The following is a 21,018-nucleotide window of genomic DNA, read 5'->3' on the forward strand; positions in this document are numbered from 1 at the left end:
AGTCTGGAGTAGATTTGAAGCTGGAACCGAGTACCATTGAGGTGCAAATTTCGACCTTGGCAATATTTACCCCAGATGCGAATGGTGTCGCATTCTCTGTTACAAGCCTTTATTCAAGGAGTAATGCATATGGTTTCTCCAGTTGAGTTTCCATTGCCTCTGAGATTTCGACCTGGTATTATCAGAGACAATATCAGCTTGCAGAGACCACCATTTAAGCCAATCCAGAATCCCATTAGTGCTTCCGACTTGGAAAGTTTTACTTCCTGGTCACTATTACCTCAAAGAGTATCACAATTGGCAGCCGTTTCCTGCAGGAAGCGGTTTCTGATACTCCATAATGAAAACGTAGATCTTCATCCATCTTTTTTGCCAAAAGGTAGTTAAATTTTTTTCCATCTCAATCTACACATTGCCTTGCCTTCTTTTTCCATGGTTTGAGTCGCCAGTGGACATGGCCATTCACACATTGGATGTGCTGCAGACTTATAAAAGGTGCATTTGAAATGTACTGCTGCAGTTAGACAGTCAAATTCGCCATTGGTCCTTCCAGAAGGTCAGAGGAAAGGTCATGAACGACTACTAAATCGACCATTTCATGCTGGATTTGGCAGCCAATTTCTTGAACCTATTGCCCCGTACACATGATCGGTTTTCCCGGCAGTAAAAAGTCCACCGGGAAAACTGAGAACCTGCTCGGCAGCTTTTTCCCCCTACACACAGATTGTTTTCCTGGCAGGAAAACTGCCATGAGAGTTTTGGCCGGATATACCGGATGTGTGTATACTAGTATGATACATCTTGCGATAAGCACTGACAGTACCACTTTTAGACCCTTTGATTAAAAGCTGGACACTAGCCAAACAACCAAAAACACTGATGAAATACATATATAGGGGAGCTGCCAAAGTAGTATCTGCCCATCCAGTCCCAAATTATACACAACTCGGCGAAGCAGCACACCTCTTTTGGGCTGAAGAGGGGGGGGACTGATCTTTCTGCTGCAGTTTCACTTTCAAGTCTCCACATTCCCCGTCCTGCGAGTGGAGAGTGATCTATCACATCTCCTCCTGTTAGCTCCCTGTACTGGGCTGTATTGTATTAATGATTATAGAGCTGAATTAGTATGTGCCTTTTAGTTCTGCATGGAGTCCAGCATTGAAGAAGTGTGTTATTCAGAACCTAGATATGGCTCACAGCAAATCAATGACAAAGCAGCTTTGTAAACAAGATATAACAGCTCAGTGCGAGACTTTATGGGTTACCAAGCATGAAATGAGTGTCATCAAGCTGAAGTAGCAAAATCAAGGAAGCTGGAACAATGTTGTGTTGTGTGTTTGCTATGAACACAGCAGATGCATGACAAAGAAAGTAGTAGCCATGATCATTCACTCGGGGGTCTCTGTGGTTCAAGAGGTCAACAACTTATATCACAAAAAAGTTTTTTCTAGATACTAAAATGAAGAGGCACATTTTTGTACTCTTTCAAAGGACTACAAACTGCATCACAATAGGTAACCTTCGAGTCACAGCCTAGAAGGGATGCAGATTGCTACTGTTGCAGTTTCTTTACACAGTGTTGCCTATTTTTATACATCATAAGTTAAAAGACTTTTGCAGTTACCCTGCTTTACATTTCACAGGATTTGCAAAATAAAAGTGCAGGATCAGACCTGTAGGAGCAGATTCCATCCATTCGACAGCCATCTCCAGACATGATTATGTTTACAATACCGACAGTTGTCACACCTAATTCCTATGTATGTATGTATGTATGTATGTATGTATGTATGTATGTATGTATGTATGTATGTATGTATGTATGTATATATATATATATATATATATATATATATATTCACCCATTTTTACAAAATAGCATTTACTGATAAGCAACCACTAAAATTAAAAGCATGCCTGAACAGATCAGTAAATCAGTAGTACATTTTCTGTTTGAATGCAACTAAAAAAGGTACACGCAAGAAGAGAACTATAGTGTACCGAACTTAAACCACTTACCGTTGGAATGTCTTGTGTTAGCTGTGTCGGAGATGAGCCATTTCCTGCTCTGTAGCTGTTCTGTCTAAATGAAACTGGGGGAACAATAGTCACATCTGGGTAGGGCATGGGTCTCAGTCCCAAAACAAGCTGTACTAAATCTTCTTTTTCACGGCATAGGTCAGTGGGTATTTCTCTCATGGACAAGTAGTCTCGAAGATCTTTTACTTTTAGCTTTAATAACTCATCCCGGGTAAAGGAAGTGGAACGTATCCTCCGGCACACCTGACAAAGAGGTAGGCCATCATTTAGTTGCTGAAGACATGATCCACAGAAGATGTTTCTGCAATCCATGCATGAAGTCTGAAAAGAAAAAGAAATACACTGGCTAACAAACAAAGCAGTGTTCAAAGCCACACACTTGTCATGGCAATCTAATAAATTATGCAATTTTTTTTTTTTCACACACACACACACACACACACACACAAATAAAACAATTAGAAACAAAAACTAATTTCTTGATACATTTAGGCCCATTTGTATTCTGCTACATAGTTTCTTGTAAAAAAAAATTCCAATGAGTGTATATTGATTGGTTTGGGCAAAATTTATAGGGCCAGATTCACAGTACAAGTACGCCGGCGTATCTACTGATACACCGGCGTACTTTCAAATTTGCTGCGTCGTATCTTTAGTTTGAATCCTCAAACTAAGATACGACGGCTTTTGGCTTTGATCCGACAGGTGTACGGCTTCGTACGCCTTCGGATCGTAGGTGTAATACTTCGGCGCCCGCTGGGTGGAGTTCGCGTCGTTTTCCGCGTCGGGTATGCCAATTAGCTTTTTCCAGCGATCCACGCAGGTACGCGTGGCCGTCGCATTCTTACGTCGTCGCTAGTCGGCTTTTCCCGGCGTATAGTTAAAGCTGCTATTTTGTGGCCTATAGTTAGACTTGCCATGTTAAAGTATGGCCGTCGTTCCAGCGTCAAATTAAATTTTTTTTTGCGCAAGTCGTCCGTGAATAGGAAAGGACGTAACTCACGTCGACCTTTAAAAAATTACGTCAGTGCTACGTCATTTCGCGCAAAGCACGGCGGGAAATTTTAAAACGGAGCATGCGCAGTACGTTCGGCGTGGGAACGCATTTAATTTAAATGATCCACGCCCCCTACCCGGATCATTTGAATTAGGCGGGCTTGCGCCAGAGGGATTTACACTACGCCGCCGCAACTTTACAGGCAAGTGCTTTGTGAATCAAGCACTTGCCCGTAAAAATTGCGGCGGCGTAACGTAAATGCGAAATGTTACGCTGCCGCAGATGTACCCGAATCTGGCCCATAGTGTCTACAAACAATTGTATGTATATATATGTATATATATATATATATATATACATATATATATATACATATACATATATATACACACACACACGGATTTTTATTTATTTTTTATACTAGCAATGGTGGAAATCAGCGACGGGACTGCTATAGTGTCCAATTCTCAGCCGCAATAACTGACACTTTGTGGGAACCACTGAGACCAATACAGTGATCAGTGCTAAAAACACACACTGTCACTGTAATAATGACACTGGCTGGGAAGAGGTTAAACATCAAACGTGATCACACACACTTAGTTCTCTGCCCGACGATCAGCGGGTGTCGGCAGACATCCATTGCCTGGTACCTGCAGATCGGCTTCTGCTGTGAGTAATCACAGCAGAAGCGGCACGTGCGCCCCCTAGACAGTTGTGCAGAATCACGTACATATACACCGGATTCTGCAGAGGAGGGCCATATAATGAAAATAGCCACCAAAACGCCTTCCTTGTCCGTTTCAGGAAAAAAAAAGCAGAAGCAAAGCTATTTAGTATGAAACTGATAAAAAATAAAAAATGTACCTGTCAGCAAGATGTACAAAGCCTGGGAATATGAAGTGGTTAAGAAGGCCAAGGAAATGCATACACACACCAACCTGAATGCTGAGGTGACATCACAATGTGTGACTGGCAAACAAAGCATGGCTTTTGTGACAACTTTGGTCAGCAGATCACCAAGCAAACAAAAGACTTATTTCTGTACAGAAAGCAGTTCATGTCGGGCTGCCACACAGTCCATTGTTTTGGTTTTCGCAACAGACAAAGGTTTTTCAGTTTCAGGCTTGAGATAAATAATGTGTAGAGTATGTGGGTAGTAATAGCCATGAAGGTATAAATACACAAAAATTCAGTATTCACTCTTTAAAAAAAAACAAATAAAAAAAATCCTCTACTGTGACTACCAAAGCTCCATTGCACATAGCCAGTTCACCTAAATGAGATTAATAAATATTTATATATATACACACACACACACACACACACACACACACACCGTATTTATCGGCGTATAACACGCACCTTAACTTTAAGAGGGAAGTTTCAGGAAAAAAAAAAATTCCACAGCCCCCTGCGTATAACACGCAGGCACAGTTTACACTCTATTTTCAGGGTAAAAAAAACAAAAACAAAAAGAGTGTTATACGCAAATACAGTATATACCGGCATATAAAACGACCCCCTATTTTTCCAGGAAAAATTTGGGTTTTGGGACTACCCCCTTCTTACTAGTTTTTCGGGAAGCTGAGGGGTAGCCGGAACAACCACTGTCAGGAACAACTGCTGACAAACAGGCTTTTTTCAAATCTCACTGTGTCAATACATTACATGCCTCCACTGTGCCATTACATTACATTCCTTGCCCCCACTGTGCAATCACTTGCCCCCACTGTGCAATCACTTGCCCCCACTGTGCCAGCCAAGACCATCTCCCTACCTTATTTCGTTGCAGGTTCTGGCTTCCAGGCTGCGGGCATCCATGATTTAAAAGCTGCGCCTTCTTCTCAGACAGTTTCGTGATAGGCGGAACACAAATTTTCCCAGCAGTGCCTCTGTTCAGTGTTCCGCCTATCACAGATATCCTCTCGTCCGAGAATGAGAAGGCATCCGTGATAGGCGGAACACTGAACAGAGGCCCTGCTGGGAAAATTTGTGTTCCGCCTATCACGAAACTGTCTGAGGAGGAGGTGCGGCTTTTAAATCATGGATGCCCGCAGCCCGACGGAGACTGTCACCGGCGTATAAGACGACCCCCGACTTTGGATGCATTTTTTTGGCATCCAAAAGGTTGTCTTATATGCCGGAAAATACGGTACACACTAAACCTTACTCAACCACAAATATTAAAATGTTTTTTTGGAATAATCATATTTTTTAACATCACATCTTAAAAGCCGTCAGTGTATTTCTGCATTGACTTTACATCCTTCAAGAACTCACATTCCAAATATAAAGTATAATGCCAGCCATAAACAGTTCAAATCTCAGCCAGTTCCTGGCAATTTGAACTTGGATACAACCAGCCTGATGGATTTTACTTGCAATTTCCCCACTAGGAGAAAACAATGGCTCGGCAGGAGGGATTCTACTGTGTGTTGATGGGGAAATGAAGGAAATTTGCACCATGTATGACTCATGAATACTTCCAATCTTATAATTAAACTCTATAAATGAAAGGAGTTCAAGTTCATTAACAGTTCATCACACAGAACACCCAGGACTAAAGCAGTCTGTTCCCATTAGGCACATATTAAACCCAAAATGTAACAGTGTACTTCTCCACACAAACAACTACAGTACAAGAAGGATAAAACATCAAATGTCTGTGTGCCAGCCACTTAACATTTCCCTAGAAGTGAGAGTCTATCTAATGACACAGGAATGAACATTGAATGGCAATTGTAACCTCAGTCTTAAAAAAATAAATAAAAAAAAAAAAATAAAAAAAAAATAAAACTCATGGCTGTAAAGTTGGCCATACACCTATACATTTTTTTTTTATTTTTTTGCTTACAGCCTACCAAAAAAAAAAAACGCACAGTACCCAGTGAGGATGGAGGAATCTTCCACCACAAATATTGTATTTTGAAGGCTGGCTCTGTTCGAGAAACCATTTAACACTAGAAGGGGTGCTTACAATGACCAGCTTTCATTTACATAAAAATATTTACTCCAAAAAAAATAAAAAATGGTTTGCTGCAACTGCTAATGAAGTATTGGATGTAGTTTGGCTGCAATGTGTTTGTGTATTTAAATCTGCTAGTACTTCGAACACTAAAGGGGAAAAAACAAAAAAAAGATAACTGATGCAACCACCACATCTAAAAAGGACATGGTAAGCAAGCTGCAATATATTGCACATTTGGTTTTTAAACCACTTTCAGTTGGCAACTATAGATAATACAAGTACTGCTTGGCACAGTACTGTTCAACAATACAGCTATGCATGGATAGTGACTGCTTAGTTTATATAGTGTACAAGCACAGACTAAAAGATATAGATATCGATATCGAGATAGATAGATAGATAGATAGATAGATAGATAGATAGATAGATACACACACACACATACACACACACACACACACACACATACACACACAGGGGCGTTTTTAATGCGGTACAGCGCTAAAAATAGCGCTGCTATACCACATGAAAAATCATGCCCTGCAGTGTTCAATGTGAAAGCCCGAAGGCTTTCACATTGAAGCGGTGCGCTAGCAGGAGCGCACCAAAAGTCCTGCTAGCCGCATCTTTACCGCGGTATAGGTGCGGGGTGTTCACCACTCCTATACCGCGCCTTCCCATTGAAATCAATGAGAAAGCGCGGTAATACCGCCCGCAACGCGGGCGGTATTAACCCTTTTTCGGCCGCTAGCGGGGGTTAAAACCTCACCGCTAGCACCCGAATATCGCGGTAAATACGACGGTATAGCCGCGCTACAAATAGCTATACCGTCACCGCGGCTCCACGCTGCAATGTGAAAGCAGCCTGACAGTAAATGCTTTGTTGAACACTGTAAATCTAGCTCTGTTTGCATGATCAGAGTTATGTCTGGGACATTAGGGAGGAGTGGCTGCTATAAAGAAATTAAATGGCATTTACATCACATGCAAGCCATTTATGCCATTACGCAGCATTACATGGACAAAAAAAAAAAAAAAAAAAAAAACAACATTTTGGCATGTAGAGTCTGTTACATCAGATCATCTCCTTTACAGGACAGCAAGGAAGATGAGTAGCTGCCGGAGAGAAAATGGTATCGGCAGTAAAACTATAAGCAATTTGTATCTGGAACATGTGACTTGTGGATTAGGGTGCAGTCAAAATCCCAACATACTTTTAATGTTTTTTGACATAGAATAGCATTCAAAACCATTTCCCTAGCCTATACTGAGGTAAAATTAACCTTTTGCCTAAATACAACAAAAATAGCAAAACAAATTCGGCATTGCCCTTTGTGATTAAGCCCATATGGGTGAAACGCGTTACAAAGGAGGGGCCATCAGGCAGAGGATTGTTTGTTGCCGCTCATGCCTGAATAAACTGTGAATGGCGTCTCCTGTACCGGAGTGACGTCATTGTGGCTTCAGCCAATTACCATGCTGGAGTAATCCGGAATAAACTTTGGGTAAAATGTCAGCCATCTCAGCAGTGTACGGGGACCGTTGCAACAGCTTCATTTTAAGGTATTTCATAATGAGCTAGCATGCGATGCATACTAGCTCATTATGCCGTGTCTTACATATTTTTTTCCTCTTCTTGGCTTTACAACCTCTTTAAGGTGTTCTGGCATTTACCTTCCTTGTAGTGGATTGAAGTCTAGTACCGCAAGTTTTGCAGGTGACCTCTGCAACCGGAGGAGAGGTTCTGACGCTCTGATGGGTGCGGTCCGGTGCTCTCCCACGCTGTTGGATCTCTTCAGGGCCAGTATCTACACACAACCAATTACAGCATGCAGCCCACATAATCACACCTGCAGAAAAAAAAAAAAAAGCATCACAGTTATAATTACAGAAAACCGACTGATTTCCACATATACTTTCTCCAAGAACCATAGAAAAGTCTTAACGTGACCACGTCTCAGAGTCACTTAGAAAGAAAAACAGCCCTGCAAAAGGTGGAAAGATACTTTCCAGCCACCCGTGTCTTGAAACATGGAATTCCACCTTTCTGGGTGTGTGAATACATCTCCTCTTGCCATATGTGACCAGTCCAGGACATAGGAGCCAGCAACAAGGACCACTGCAGACAGAGGGAATAAAAAAAACACAAGTATCCGACCTATCAAACCACTCGAATACCTGAAGTGAATGGAAAGATGTGAATTGGTCATTGTTTCAGGACACAGGCTAAACTAAGCCTGCCGACGTCACAGAGCTGTTCCAATCTTTGGATGTATCCCAACAATGTCGGGATCCACCCAGATTCCTGATTGACAGCTGTCTCAGCCATTCAGCATGCAGCCGATAGCCCAACCATTCCCACCCCTCTTCTGATGTATGCCAACAATTGTCGGGATCCACCCAGATTTCTGATCGCCCGCTGAGAGCCTGAGCCAGACACTCACGCTCCCTCTCCTGATGTATACCAACAATAATGGTCGGGATCCACCCAGATTTCTGATCGGCCACCGAGAGCCTGAGCCGGCCACTCACGCTCCCTCTCCTGATGTATACCAACAAAAATGGTCGGGATCCACCCAGATTTCTGATCGGCCGCTGAGAGCCTGAGCCGGCCACTCACGCTCCCTCTCCTGATGTATACCAACAATAATGGTCAGGATCCACCCAGGATTTCTGATCGGCCGATGAGAGCCTGAGCCAGCCACTCACGCTCCCTCTACTGATGTATACCAACAATAATGGTCGGGATCCACCCAGATTTCTGATCGGCCGCTGCCTTTAGAACCCACACTCTTTAAAAAAAAAAAAAAAAAATCTGAAAGCTTCTAATCACCAATTGTGTGTCACTTATTACCAAAATTAAAATATATGAGAAATGTGTAGCTTTGTAATAAAAATAACTCACATTATTAGCGATCACGTGATCGCTCAGTTCTCAGGCTAAGAGCCACTGGGAGACAGCTCCAGCCATATAGGAGAGCACGTTTGTTTTTTTATGTGTTAGGGCAGAGTAGCCTGCTTTATAGTCTTCTACAAGCCTTTCCAAGGTGTGAATGGTTGCAGCACAATAGCTTAGGTATGTTAGAAAACAACAAATGACTTCTATGACAACACTGGGGTGGAACTTCAAAGTTCTTTCATGAGCATTACTGTATACACGGAAGCACATTTCAAAAAGCAATGATTGGTCATTCTTTACACAAAATCAGAATAAGGTATTTACACAATGCAGATATAATTACCCTGTTAAGATACTGCCTCTCAACTTGTCCCACAGATAGCCATTTACGGCGTGGTGTTACTTTTCAGGGGTTGGTTATCCCCTCCTTAGTGCCAATAAAGGAATCTCTTATAGTGGAGTTCCAGCTGTAATTTTTATTTATTTTTTTAAGACACCCGAGCTGCTTAACCTAATGTAACAAATCCTAAATATATGATAGTACGATGTAGTATTAGCATATTTTTGGAGAAAAGCAACCTTTATATTCTGCCTCATCTTAATTGTGGACATGTGAAGCCCACAAATGTTTTCTTCCGGGAATCGGCGCTGCTGGTTACCCAGCATGCACCTCTGGATCTCACGCATGCGCAGAAGACACAAGGCCTGGCGCCCAATTGAGTCTCTGGTTGCCATTACAACGGCGTAGTCATAGGAAGGTCCTGCCCCATTGCTATGGCAACCAAATGTAAGCTAGACAATGATGCTTCACACCACCTTGCATCGCATCATTTCCCATTTAGAAAGAACGCAAAGCTAACAGGTGACGATGCCCCATGACTCCTGGGAATGACGACACAGCTCCCAGGAGCCAAGGAGCTACAGGATATGATGCGCCTCACATTTCATGCTCCCAACTTTGTGGGAACAGTTTGGGGATGGCCCTTCTCTGTTCCAACATGACTGAGCACCAGTGCACAAAAGCAAGGTCCATAAAGACATGGGTGAGCGCGTTTGGGGTGGAGGAACTTGACTCTCCTGCACAGAGTCCTGACCTCAACCCGATAGAACACCTTTTCGAGCAGCGACTGCAAGCCAGGCCTTCTCATCCAAAAATCAGTGCCTGAACTCACAAATGCTCTTCTGGATGAATGGTCAAACAAACATTCCCATAAACACCCTCCTAAACCTTGTGGACAGTTCTCAGAAGAGTTGAAGCTGCTTTAGCCATATCTTAGTAAATACCCTGGACTGTTGAGTTTCCAAAAAGGGGTCATTTGTGAGGTATTTGTACTGTCCTGGCATTTTAGGGCCTCACAAAATGAGGTTATGAGTATGTCAGAATTGATACATTTTTAAATATACCATAACTTGTAGACTTCATTTCCCACAGACTAAATAAGCACTGATTTGGGCTATTTTTACCAAAGAAATGTAGCAGAATACATTTTGGCCTAAATTTACAAAGAAATATTATTTGCAAAACTTAGGAAATATACATATTTTATCATATAGATATAGATAGAGAGAAATTGGCCTGGGCAGGAAGGGGGTAAACATGCCCAGTATTGAGGTGGTTAAAGCGGAGGTACAGTGGAAAAAAAAAAAAAAAAAAAAGTCAGCAGCTACTAATACTGTAACTGCTGACTTTTACCAAGGAGACTTACCTGTCCAGGGCGCCCGCAATGACGGTAGCCGAAGCCGAGCAAACGCTCGGGTCTCTGCTGCCCGCCGCCATCCTCTGTCAGGGAATCAGGAAGTGAAGCCTTTTTCTCACCGCCCGATTCCCTACTGCGCATGTGCGAGCCGCGCCGTAAATGGATGATGTCTCCTGGGACACACACATAATGTCCCAGAAGACACCGCTCCACAGGAGGCAGCCGAGGAACAGAAGAATTAAGACAGACCGCGGATCAGGAAGTGGCAGATTAGGATGACCTGAAGACACACACACCACACACACACCACACACACCACACACACACCACACACACACCCACCACACACACACCACACACACACCCACCACACACACACACCACCACAGGATTTTTTTTTACCCCAGGTGAATGCACAGCTGTTGTGTGCTGGGTGGAACATTGCCACTGTGCCAATTCCAGCATATTGCCCTGTTTTTTTTTTTTGGGGGGGGGGGGGGGGGTTATTTTTTTTGTTTGTCTTATTTGTTGGGGTTGGGGTTGGTGTTGTGTTGTGTTGTTGAACATTTTAAAGTTTGTTTGGTGTCTGTAGGTGAAAGTATGAAGGAGCTGAAACTTTTGGTAGCGGAGAAGATTTTAAGGATTTGAAGCATGCTCTCATTGACTTCAATGTTAAAAAAAAAAAGTGTCTAAAAGCTTAATATTTTAAAAAGGCATTTAAAATAGTAGAAAACAAGTTGAAGAAGTCCTATCATTAGCTGAAAGAGCTGAACATTTTAAAAGTTGAATGGTCTTAATAGCTGAAAGTATGCAGAAGTTACGCAGAGCCAAAAAACGTACAGGAATAAAATTAAAATAAGAATAATAAAAAACGAATAACAATACTGGGAATGCTATTGAGCTGAAGTTGGAAGCTGCTAAATCTGTGCAGCGTAGCCCCACCAATAACTTTCCAGTTTTAGTAAATAAACCCAATGTGGCAAAATGTGCACAACAGTACTGCTGCTGTCACCCAATAAAATGAATGAGGCCGTTCTGCAACTGCATGTAATGCACCCAGCTTCGGCATAGTGTTGCAGCCTTTTAAATGGTTAACACAGGCGGTAAGAAGACTTCTTGCCTCTGACCCACCTGTCAAATGCCTCTAAAAACCAATGTTGCACAAAGACCAGGCAATTTACATTCTTGGCTATAAATTCAGCCCACACCACTGCATTGTGTACTGCATGCAGCACTTTGTATCGCAACACGCTTAACCAAAAATATTTAAAAATAAATAAAAACCTACTGAATCGCAACAGCACTGGTGGAAAATAAAGTCACTTGTGACATTTCAAAAAGGTTAAATCAAAAAACACAACCCCAACACCGCCTCAACCCCAACACCGCCTCAACCCCAACCCCGCCTCAACACCAACACCACCCCAACCCCAACACCACCTCAACCCCAACACCAACACCACCCCAACCCCAACACCACCCCAACCCCAACACCACCCCAACCCCAACACCAACACCACCACCACCTCAACACCACCTCAACACCACCCCAACCCCAACACCACCTCAACACCACCCCAACACCACCTCAACACCACCCCAACCCCAACACCACCTCAACACCACCTCAACCCCAACACCACCTCACCCCCAACCCCACCTCAACACCACCTCAACCCCAACCCCAACACCACCTCAACACCGCCTCAACCCCAACCCCGCTTCAACCCCAACCCCGCCTCAACCCCAACCCCGCCTCAACCCCAACCCCGCTTCAACCCCAACCCCGCCTCAACCCCAACCCCGCCCCAACCCCAACCCCGCCCCAACCCCAACCCCGCCCCAACCCCAACCCCGCCCCAACCCCAACCCCGCCCCAACCCCGCCTCAACCCCAACCCCGCCCCAACCCCAACCCCGCCCCAACCCCGCCTCAACCCCAACCCCGCCTCAACCCCAACCCCAACCCCGCCTCAACCCCAACCCCGCCTCAACCCCAACCCCGCCTCAACCCCGCCTCAACCCCAACCCCGCCTCAACCCCAACCCCGCCTCAACCCCAACCCCGCCTCAACCCCAACACCACCTCAACCCCAACACCACCTCAACCCCAACACCACCTCAACCCCAACACCACCTCAACCCCAACACCACCTCAACCCCAACACCACCTCAACCCCAACACCACCTCAACCCCAACACCACCTCAACAAATAAGACAAACAAAAGAAATAACCCCCCCCAAAAAAAACACAGGGCAATATGCGGGAATTGGCACAGTGGCAATGTTCCACCCAGCAGCTGTGCATTCAGCTGGGGCAAAAAAAAATCCTGAAGTGTGTGCGTGTCTTTATAAATGCACAATCATGGCATATAAAAACAACAGTATACATAAAAGTGCTCATCTAAATTAACAGCACACTAATGACAATGAGACGAGGAAGATAAATGTAATTAAGTATATGACCTACCCACAGGAACAATAAAGTAGTTTAAAGCTAGTAAGCAATGATTAACAGATATACTACCTGGTGAAAGAGGAAGAAACAAAGTGATAATGACACAATACTGTACTTGACAATAATCCGGAGCCATAAAGAACATACCAGGTATACAGTGATCAGGGCTTTCACTAACCTTTGTAGTTCCTGTTCTACCTGCTCCTCATCTGAGGAAGCGAAGGTCCTGAACTTTCTTCTCTCAGATTAACCCTCCTACTACACACTTGTTGTCCTATACCACAAGATTCACCAGGGACTTCTCCAACCTTATGACGTTTCTACAGCTGAAGAGGAGGGACATACACGTAGTCACAATCTTGTGCTTTCACTTTCCCCAAAGCTCACCTCACCTGCTCATTTTATAGAAAAGAAAATCCACCCAGTGTTCAGGAATCAGGTTATGCGTCAAACTATAAAACTCCATGCCATCCTTCAAAGAGGTCTCCCTGTGTCACATTATCTAGAAGATACACATCCCACATTGCCATAGTGACTCAGCATATAACCTTGTTGATTTGCAACTTGCTATACACAAAGAGAAATTCTTGTTTCAGTCAGTGGGATGAGCATATTGATGATATCACCAAGGCCCCCCTTTAACACGGTCAGACAGCTTAGGTCTGCCTGTCAGCGGACCTGAACGGCCGCTCTATACATCTCTATGGAGCGTCGGATGTCAGCGGTGACATGTCCGCTGACATCCAACCCGATCCGATAAAAATCAGATGGATGGCGATACGTCACCATCTGTCTATGGCGGATCGGATCAGGAGAGATCTGATGAAAAACGGACATGCTGTGCATTTTCGTTCAATCTCTCCATAGGAGACAGTGGCGCTGGAGAAGCCCCTCCTTGGTCAGTGAGCAGACCTGTCATCCGCTGGCTCAGAGGAGAAATCTCCCGCTGAGCTGCTGGAATCCGTAGCGACAGATCTGCCTCGTCTGAATGAAGCCTAAAAGTTTCCCCACATTTACTCATAAAGTGATTCTAAAGATTAAAGGGATTTTTACCTTTATGCATTCTATGAAAACCTCCTAGGGATTTTAGTTTTAGCATGGACTTACACTTTAAAGTGGTTGTAAACCCCTTTAACCTACAGGTAAGGGCCCTTTCACACGGAGCAGATCCGTATTGATCCGGCCCGTGTGTGTCCGTCGGGTCAGCAGGGATCATCCGTTAATCCCCGCTGAGCTGTCGGCTGACAGGGCGGTCCCCGCCCACACAGTGCAGAGACCGCCCTGTCTCTCCTCCGCTCTCCCCTATGGGGAATTGGATGAATATGGACCGTGTGTGAGTATTCATCCGATCCGTTCCGCCAGACGGAAGAAAAATAGGGTTTTCTTCCGTCTGAAAAAGCGGATCTTTGCGGAGGCGGATCGTTACGGACGTTAGCGGATGCATCATCCGCCAACGTCCACAATCCCATAGGGATACATTACAAGTCCGTAAACGGACTTGTAAAAAACGGTCCGTTCGTCCGCCTGTGTGAAAGGGCCCCGAGCCTAAATTAAGGCTTAACTGTAGGTGCAACAAATATCTCCTAAACCTAAAAGGTTTAGGAAATATTTGCAGCAATTACAGGTGCCGATGTCTACGGCGCAGGCGCACTGAAAGTGACGTTTTTGTCACTGGCATTAATCGGGGGTTAATGCCGTGATTTTGCACATGCGCGGGAGTGACGTCATCGCCACTCCGGCCAATCATAGCGCCGGAGCGGCCATAACAGGAAGATGATGCAAGGAGACATGGCGGCGGAGGGGAACAAGGAGGACTTTGGGGGGCTTCGTTCTCAGGTAAGTGCCACATAATGAGCTATGCTTTTCTCTTGCAGGTTGTTTCATTTCATGTCTGAATGGACACAGCTGTGGCTCGGCTGTCCCCAGAGCAAGCCGCTTGCTGTGGGGGCAGTGAACAGGAGGGAGGGGCTAGGAGCGCCCTGAGAAGAGGAGAATTTGGGCTGCTCTGTGCAAATCCACTGCAACAGAGCAGGTATGCAAGACATTTTATTTATTTATATTAATTTTTTGTTAAAAAAAGAACAAAAAACGCCATGCAAAAATTAGTATCCACTTCCCAACCGCCTGCAAGACCTAAACTGTGGTAAAGCGGTGCTACTGCGTGAAATCGTGTACCTGAACGCGATTCTATTAATAGCCACCGAGGGGCATGCACCGCCAGAGCCGCGATCGCGTGCCGATTGGCCACAGGGGTATCGTGATGGTTCAGAGACAGAACGGCGGTCTGCCGATGTAAACAAGCAGACCACCCTGCTGTCTGTCAGGCATAAACACTCTGATTTAGCCCTGGTTCACACTGGGTACGATTTAGAACGATTTGACATGTCAAATTGCATCTCAAATCGGCGGCAATTGTCGGCAATTGCACTGTCCTAATCAGTGCGACGCGGCATCTGCGATTTCAAAAAGTAGTTCCTGTACTACTTTTTGCGATTTCGGGCCGCGATTTACATTAAATTGCGGCCGAAATCGCGGCAAATTCGCGGTAAAATCGCGCATTTTACCGCAATTTTGAATTCGCAGCAGTGTGAACCTAGGCTTAGTGTACCTGCTAATCAAGAACATCCCCCCCCCCACACAGTTAGACAACACACTGAGGGAACAGCGTTAACCCTTTGATCGCCACCAAAGTTAACCTCTTTCCTGCCAGTGTCATTTATACTGTGTCAGTGCATATTTTTAGCACTGATCAATGTAATAATGTCCCTGGTTCCCTAAAAAGTGTCAACTAGGTGTTCGTTCTGTCCTGCGCAATGTTGCAGTCCCGAATATTTTAATAAAAAAGCAGCCATAAAATATCCCCCATTTTGTAGACGATATAACTTTTGCGTAAACAAATCAATATATGCTTAATGGGATTTTTTTGTTGCCAAAATATGTAGCAGAATACACATTGGACTAAGTTGAAGAAATTTGATTTCTATTTTTTTTTTTTTTTTATTGGATATGTATTTTAGCAGAAAGTAAATATTGTTTTTAAAATTTGTTCTTTTGTTTATAGGGCAAAAAATAAAAACCACAGGAGGTGATCAAATACCACCAAAATAAAGCTCTATTGGTAGACACATTTATTACAGCTTTGCATGACCGCAGCAATTGTCAGTTAAAGTAACGCAGTGCCTTATCGCAAAAAAAAAAATGGCCTAGTCATTAAGGGGTAAAACCTTCTGAAGTGGTTAATTCCTATTAGTGCTGCACCAAAATGACAATTCTGGGCCGAAACCAAAAACCAAAAATTTAGGATGCACTTGACCAAAAACTGAAATGGACAGTTTTTAAAATATATATTTTTTTATTATCTATAAATTGTATTGTATTCGACTTTTTAACCACTTCCATACAGGGCACTTATACACCTTCCCGCCCAGACCAAGTTTTAGCTTTCAGTGCTGTTGCACTTTGAATGACAATTGCGCGGTCATGCTACACTGTACCCAAACTACATTTGTATCATTTTGTTCTCACAAATAGAGATTTCTTTTGGTGGTATTTGATCACCTCTGGGATTTTTATTTTCTGCAAAAAAAAAAAGACCAATAATTTTGAAAAAAAAAAAAAAGACCAATAATTTTGAAAAAAAAAAAAAGACCAATAATTTTGAAAAAAAAAAAGTTTTTTGGTTTCCGTTATAAAACACTGTAAAATAAGTACGTTTTCTCCTTCACTGATGGTACTGCACCGACGGGCACCGATGTGGTGGCATTGATGGGCACAGATAGATGGCACCAACGTACTAATGTATGTGTTGTACTAATGGAGGCCAATCAGTGCCAAACAATAATGCTTGCCAATCAGTGATGCCCATTGTGGGCACTGATTGGCATCCATTATTTGTGATTGTCATCCCTGGTGGGCATCCCTGACAGAGGAGCAGCCGATTGGCTCTCCTCTACTCGCATCTGACAGACGTGAGTGAGGAAAAGCCGATTACCGGCTTTTCCTGTTTACATCGTGATCAGCCGTGATTGACACGGCTGATCACGTGTTAAAGAGTCTCCTTCGGAGGCTCTTTACCTAGATCGGTGTTGCGGGGTGTCAGACTGACACCCTGCAACAATGATTGCGACGATGCACGGCCCCTGGGGGCGCGCATCGGCTTAATATTTTGAGGACGTCATATGACGTCCACTCAGGATATTGAAACAACTTTGCCGCCGTCATTCTGTAATAGGGCGGGCGGCAAGTGGTTAATTAAAGCCGGCCATACGTGGGTCAAAATTTTTAAAGAATTTTCTTTTGTAAATTGTAACCAAGAACATTTTTTTCGAATTTTGCATCCTTAGTGGGCCACATTAATGACCGATTTCCGTGCGACTATCGAATTTGAGCGATCGGGCAGGTTGAAAAATAAAATAAAATCAAAGATTAAATTGGGCGAGAAATATAAAAACGTGCATGAGCTGTGACCTGAAAAAAAGGTTCCTGGCCACAATTTTTCTGTAGCAACACGAGTTGAAGCTGAAGGCTTGGTTGGTCAAATTTCAAAATCAATGGTGCCACCATCGGATCACATCAATATCTGATTTATGAAAGAAAATTTGTTAAGAATTCAACCCATGCAAAGTTTTGTGAAGCACTTTTAAAAAGAAAAGCTCTAAAAAAAACGCATCCCTTTAAATTCTATGCATGTTGTTACCAGGGCTGTGGAGTCGGTAGATAAATGTTCGACTCCTCAGTTTTATGTACTTCCGACTCCGACTCCTCTGTATTAATATGCGAATGTATTTTATACATTCCTTGAGGGAAAGAAACGCAACCTACCAAAGGACTACTGGCTGGGAAGCCAACAGTCTACTGCAGGGGTCTCAAACTCAAATTACCTGAGGGCCACAAGACAAGTTTCCATATCCCATGGGGGGCCGCATGCAAACTTTCAAACTTCAAAAACAGTACTGGTGTCAGCGAACACATTATTAACCCTGACCACTACACTGCACACTGACCACTACACTACACACTGACCACTCACCATCAGGGTACAGCATATCAGGGTACAGCACATCAGGGTACAGCACATCAGGGTACAGCACATCAGGGTACAGCACATCAGGGTACAGCACATCAGGGTACAGCACATCAGGGTACAGCACATCAGGGTACAGCACATCAGGGTACAGCACATCAGGGTACAGCACATCAGGGTACAGCACATCAGGGTACAGCACATCAGGGTACAGCACATCAGGGTACAGCACATCAGGGTACAGCACATCAGGGTACAGCACATCAGGGTACAGCACATCAGGGCACAGCGCACATGAGTGCACAGCGCACATCAGGGTACAAAGCCCAGCACATCAGGGTACAAAGCCCAGCACATCAGGGTACAAAGCCCAGCACATCAGGGTACAAAGCCCAGCACATCAGGGTACAAAGCCCAGCACATCAGGGTACAAAGCCCAGCACATCAGGGTACAAAGCCCAGCACATCAGGGTACAAAGCCCAGCACATCAGGGTACAAAGCCCAGCACATCAGGGTACAAAGCCCAGCACATCAGGGTACAAAGCCCAGCACATCAGGGTACAAAGCCCAGCACATCAGGGTACAAAGCCCAGCACATCAGGGTACAAAGCCCAGCACATCAGGGTACAGGGCACATCAGAGCACAGCACATAAGGGTACAGCACAACAGGCCACATCAGGGTGCACGGCACATTAGGGCAGGGCATATCAGGACAGGGCACAGTGCAGGACATGGCACATCTGGACATGGCACATCAGGGTACAGGGCACATGAAACAGCACATCAGGGTACAAAGCCCAGCACATCAGGCTACATGGGGCACATCAGGGTACATGGGGCACATGGCACATCAGGGTACATGGGCCACATCAGGGTACATGGGGCACAATCAGAGCACATCAGGGCACATGGGGCATATCAGGGCACATGGGGCACATACGAGCACACCAGGTCACATGAGAGCATATCAGGGCACAATCAGGGAACATGGGGCACACCAGGGAACATGGGGCACATGAGAGCACATCAGGGCACAGCACATCAGGGTACAGGACATGGCACATCAGGGCACAGCACATCAGGACAGGGCACATGGCACATCAGGGTACAGGGCACATGAAACAGCACATCAGGGTACAAAGCCCAGCACATCAGGGTACCCCATGTACCCTGATGTGCTGGGCTTTGTACCCTGATGTGCTGTTTCATGTGCCCTGATGTGCCATGTGCCCTGATGTGCTGGGCTTTGTACCCTGATGTGCTGTTTCATGTGCCCTGTACCCTGATGTGCCATGTGCCCTGATGTGCTACTCCCAGGCAGCCCCCCTCTCTTCTCGTCCATCTCAGATGATGTCACAAGCAAATGGGGATGGACGAGAAGAGAGAAGGGGCCGCCGGGGAGTAGCAGTGTGACATGAGAGACAAGTGAACTTATGACAGACGCTTCCTGCGCTACTCTTCATGCGATCTACACTTCCGCGGGACACGCCCTGCCTGCGGGCCATTTAAAACCGGTCCGCGGGCCGCAAATGGCCCGCGGGCCGGTACTTTGAGACCCCTGGTCTACTGTATTGCACAGTTTAAGCAAAAGACAGACACAAAGAAAACAAAGTTTTTTTATTCTAAAACATGATTTTCCTAGGAGAATCCCATAGTCATGTTTAAAGTTTAAGCTAACAATCGGAGTTTACAAGTTTTTATAGCCTTAGCTAAATGACAGCAGTTTTTCCAATGATTTACAGCTTCAGTCTTGAACTATTGGCCCTCCATTCCCTTCACTTATACAAGTGTCTCACTCTCTAGTCCTGCAAAAAACATATTTATTTAATCCCTTATCAGTGAGAGGCTAGGTTACACATGGACGCTGCGTTCCCTGTAAAAGCAGAACACAACACTATGGAAAGTATAAGTATTGCGTGCCATATAGTGAAGCACATGAAAAGCGCGCTTCTTCACGGTCACTTAACGTGTTGGTTTTGCGGTTACATGAGGCACTGCATGCATTGGTCTTTATTCTTACAGTAGAGAAGTCATTAATTATAACTTTTTGTGAATTGGGACATTTAAACTTGCTTTTTTTTTTTTTATTCCAATCTAAATTTAGTAGGAGTCGGAGTCGGAGCATTGTTTGCCGACTCCGACTCCAGGTACCCAAAATTTCCCCCGACTCCGACTCCTCGACTCCGACTCCACAGCCCTGGTTGTTACACTCTTCCGTTGTGGTGTTAAAAATCCTGCTTGTCACATTTTTGCTGCATATTTCAGGTACAATAAAGCACCAAAAAATAAAAATAAAAACCACACACACCCCTATTGGAAACGCACCTGTGTTGCCTTTTTGAAAACGGGTTTTGAGTCACATGACCTATTAACTACTTGTCGACCACCTGTCATTAAACCGTGGCAGGTTGGCTCCCCTGCGTGAATTGCCATAGCTGTACAGTGGACGATTTAAGGGGTATAGGTTTGTGCTGGCTGCACGTAAATATGCGGCCTCTCAGCAGCCGAGCTGTCGCATATTTGCGTGCAGTAGTGCAAATGGCGCTGTGCTGAGAGTGCACTGGCACTAACAGAAAACTACTTTATGATCATATGATCGCCGTGACAGCCAATCACGGTGGTCACATGACCTTAAGTTCCGCCCAGAAGTAAGCAAAACCCCTTAAAGAGGCCAGCAGGTGCCAGCTCCAAGGGGTTAAAGAGATTTCCCCAAAGAGACAGCAAGTGAAGGAAACTCCCACAGCAGTACAGACCAAACTCAAAAAAGTTCCCTTTTAGCTGCTAAAGGCCAAAATCCCTGTCGGATTCTCTTGCAGATTTTCTCTCACTTTCTGTCTGATGTCAGAGACAGTAACTGAGGGGACCTCTCTCTAGCCAAAAAATAAACACAAACCACACGGGAGAATCTTTGTTTACATAGGCAGAGCGCTGT

At 44.6% G+C, this 21,018-nt stretch overlaps 1 protein-coding gene across 2 annotated transcripts in view; it reads right to left on the minus strand.

The window, feature by feature from the left end:
• Window positions 1-21,018, minus strand: part of RFFL (ring finger and FYVE like domain containing E3 ubiquitin protein ligase) — a 76,735-nt gene that overhangs the window by 15,797 nt on the left and 39,920 nt on the right. Inside the window, exons 1-3 of one of the 2 annotated variants that reach the window (XM_040336778.1) lie at window positions 13,209-13,335; window positions 7,683-7,858; window positions 2,020-2,361 (exon numbers count right to left, since the gene is read on the minus strand). In XM_040336778.1, coding sequence (XP_040192712.1) covers window positions 2,020-2,361; window positions 7,683-7,850 — 510 coding nt within the window. In that variant the 5' untranslated portion in view covers window positions 7,851-7,858; window positions 13,209-13,335. Of the gene's footprint in view, window positions 1-2,019; window positions 2,362-7,682; window positions 7,859-13,208; window positions 13,336-21,018 lie in introns of those variants that run through there. The other variant, XM_040336777.1, reaches the window with a different exon arrangement.

The sequence above is a fragment of the Rana temporaria genome, chromosome 2 (genome assembly GCF_905171775.1).
Source record: "Rana temporaria chromosome 2, aRanTem1.1, whole genome shotgun sequence".
Taxonomy (NCBI): domain Eukaryota; kingdom Metazoa; phylum Chordata; class Amphibia; order Anura; family Ranidae; genus Rana; species Rana temporaria.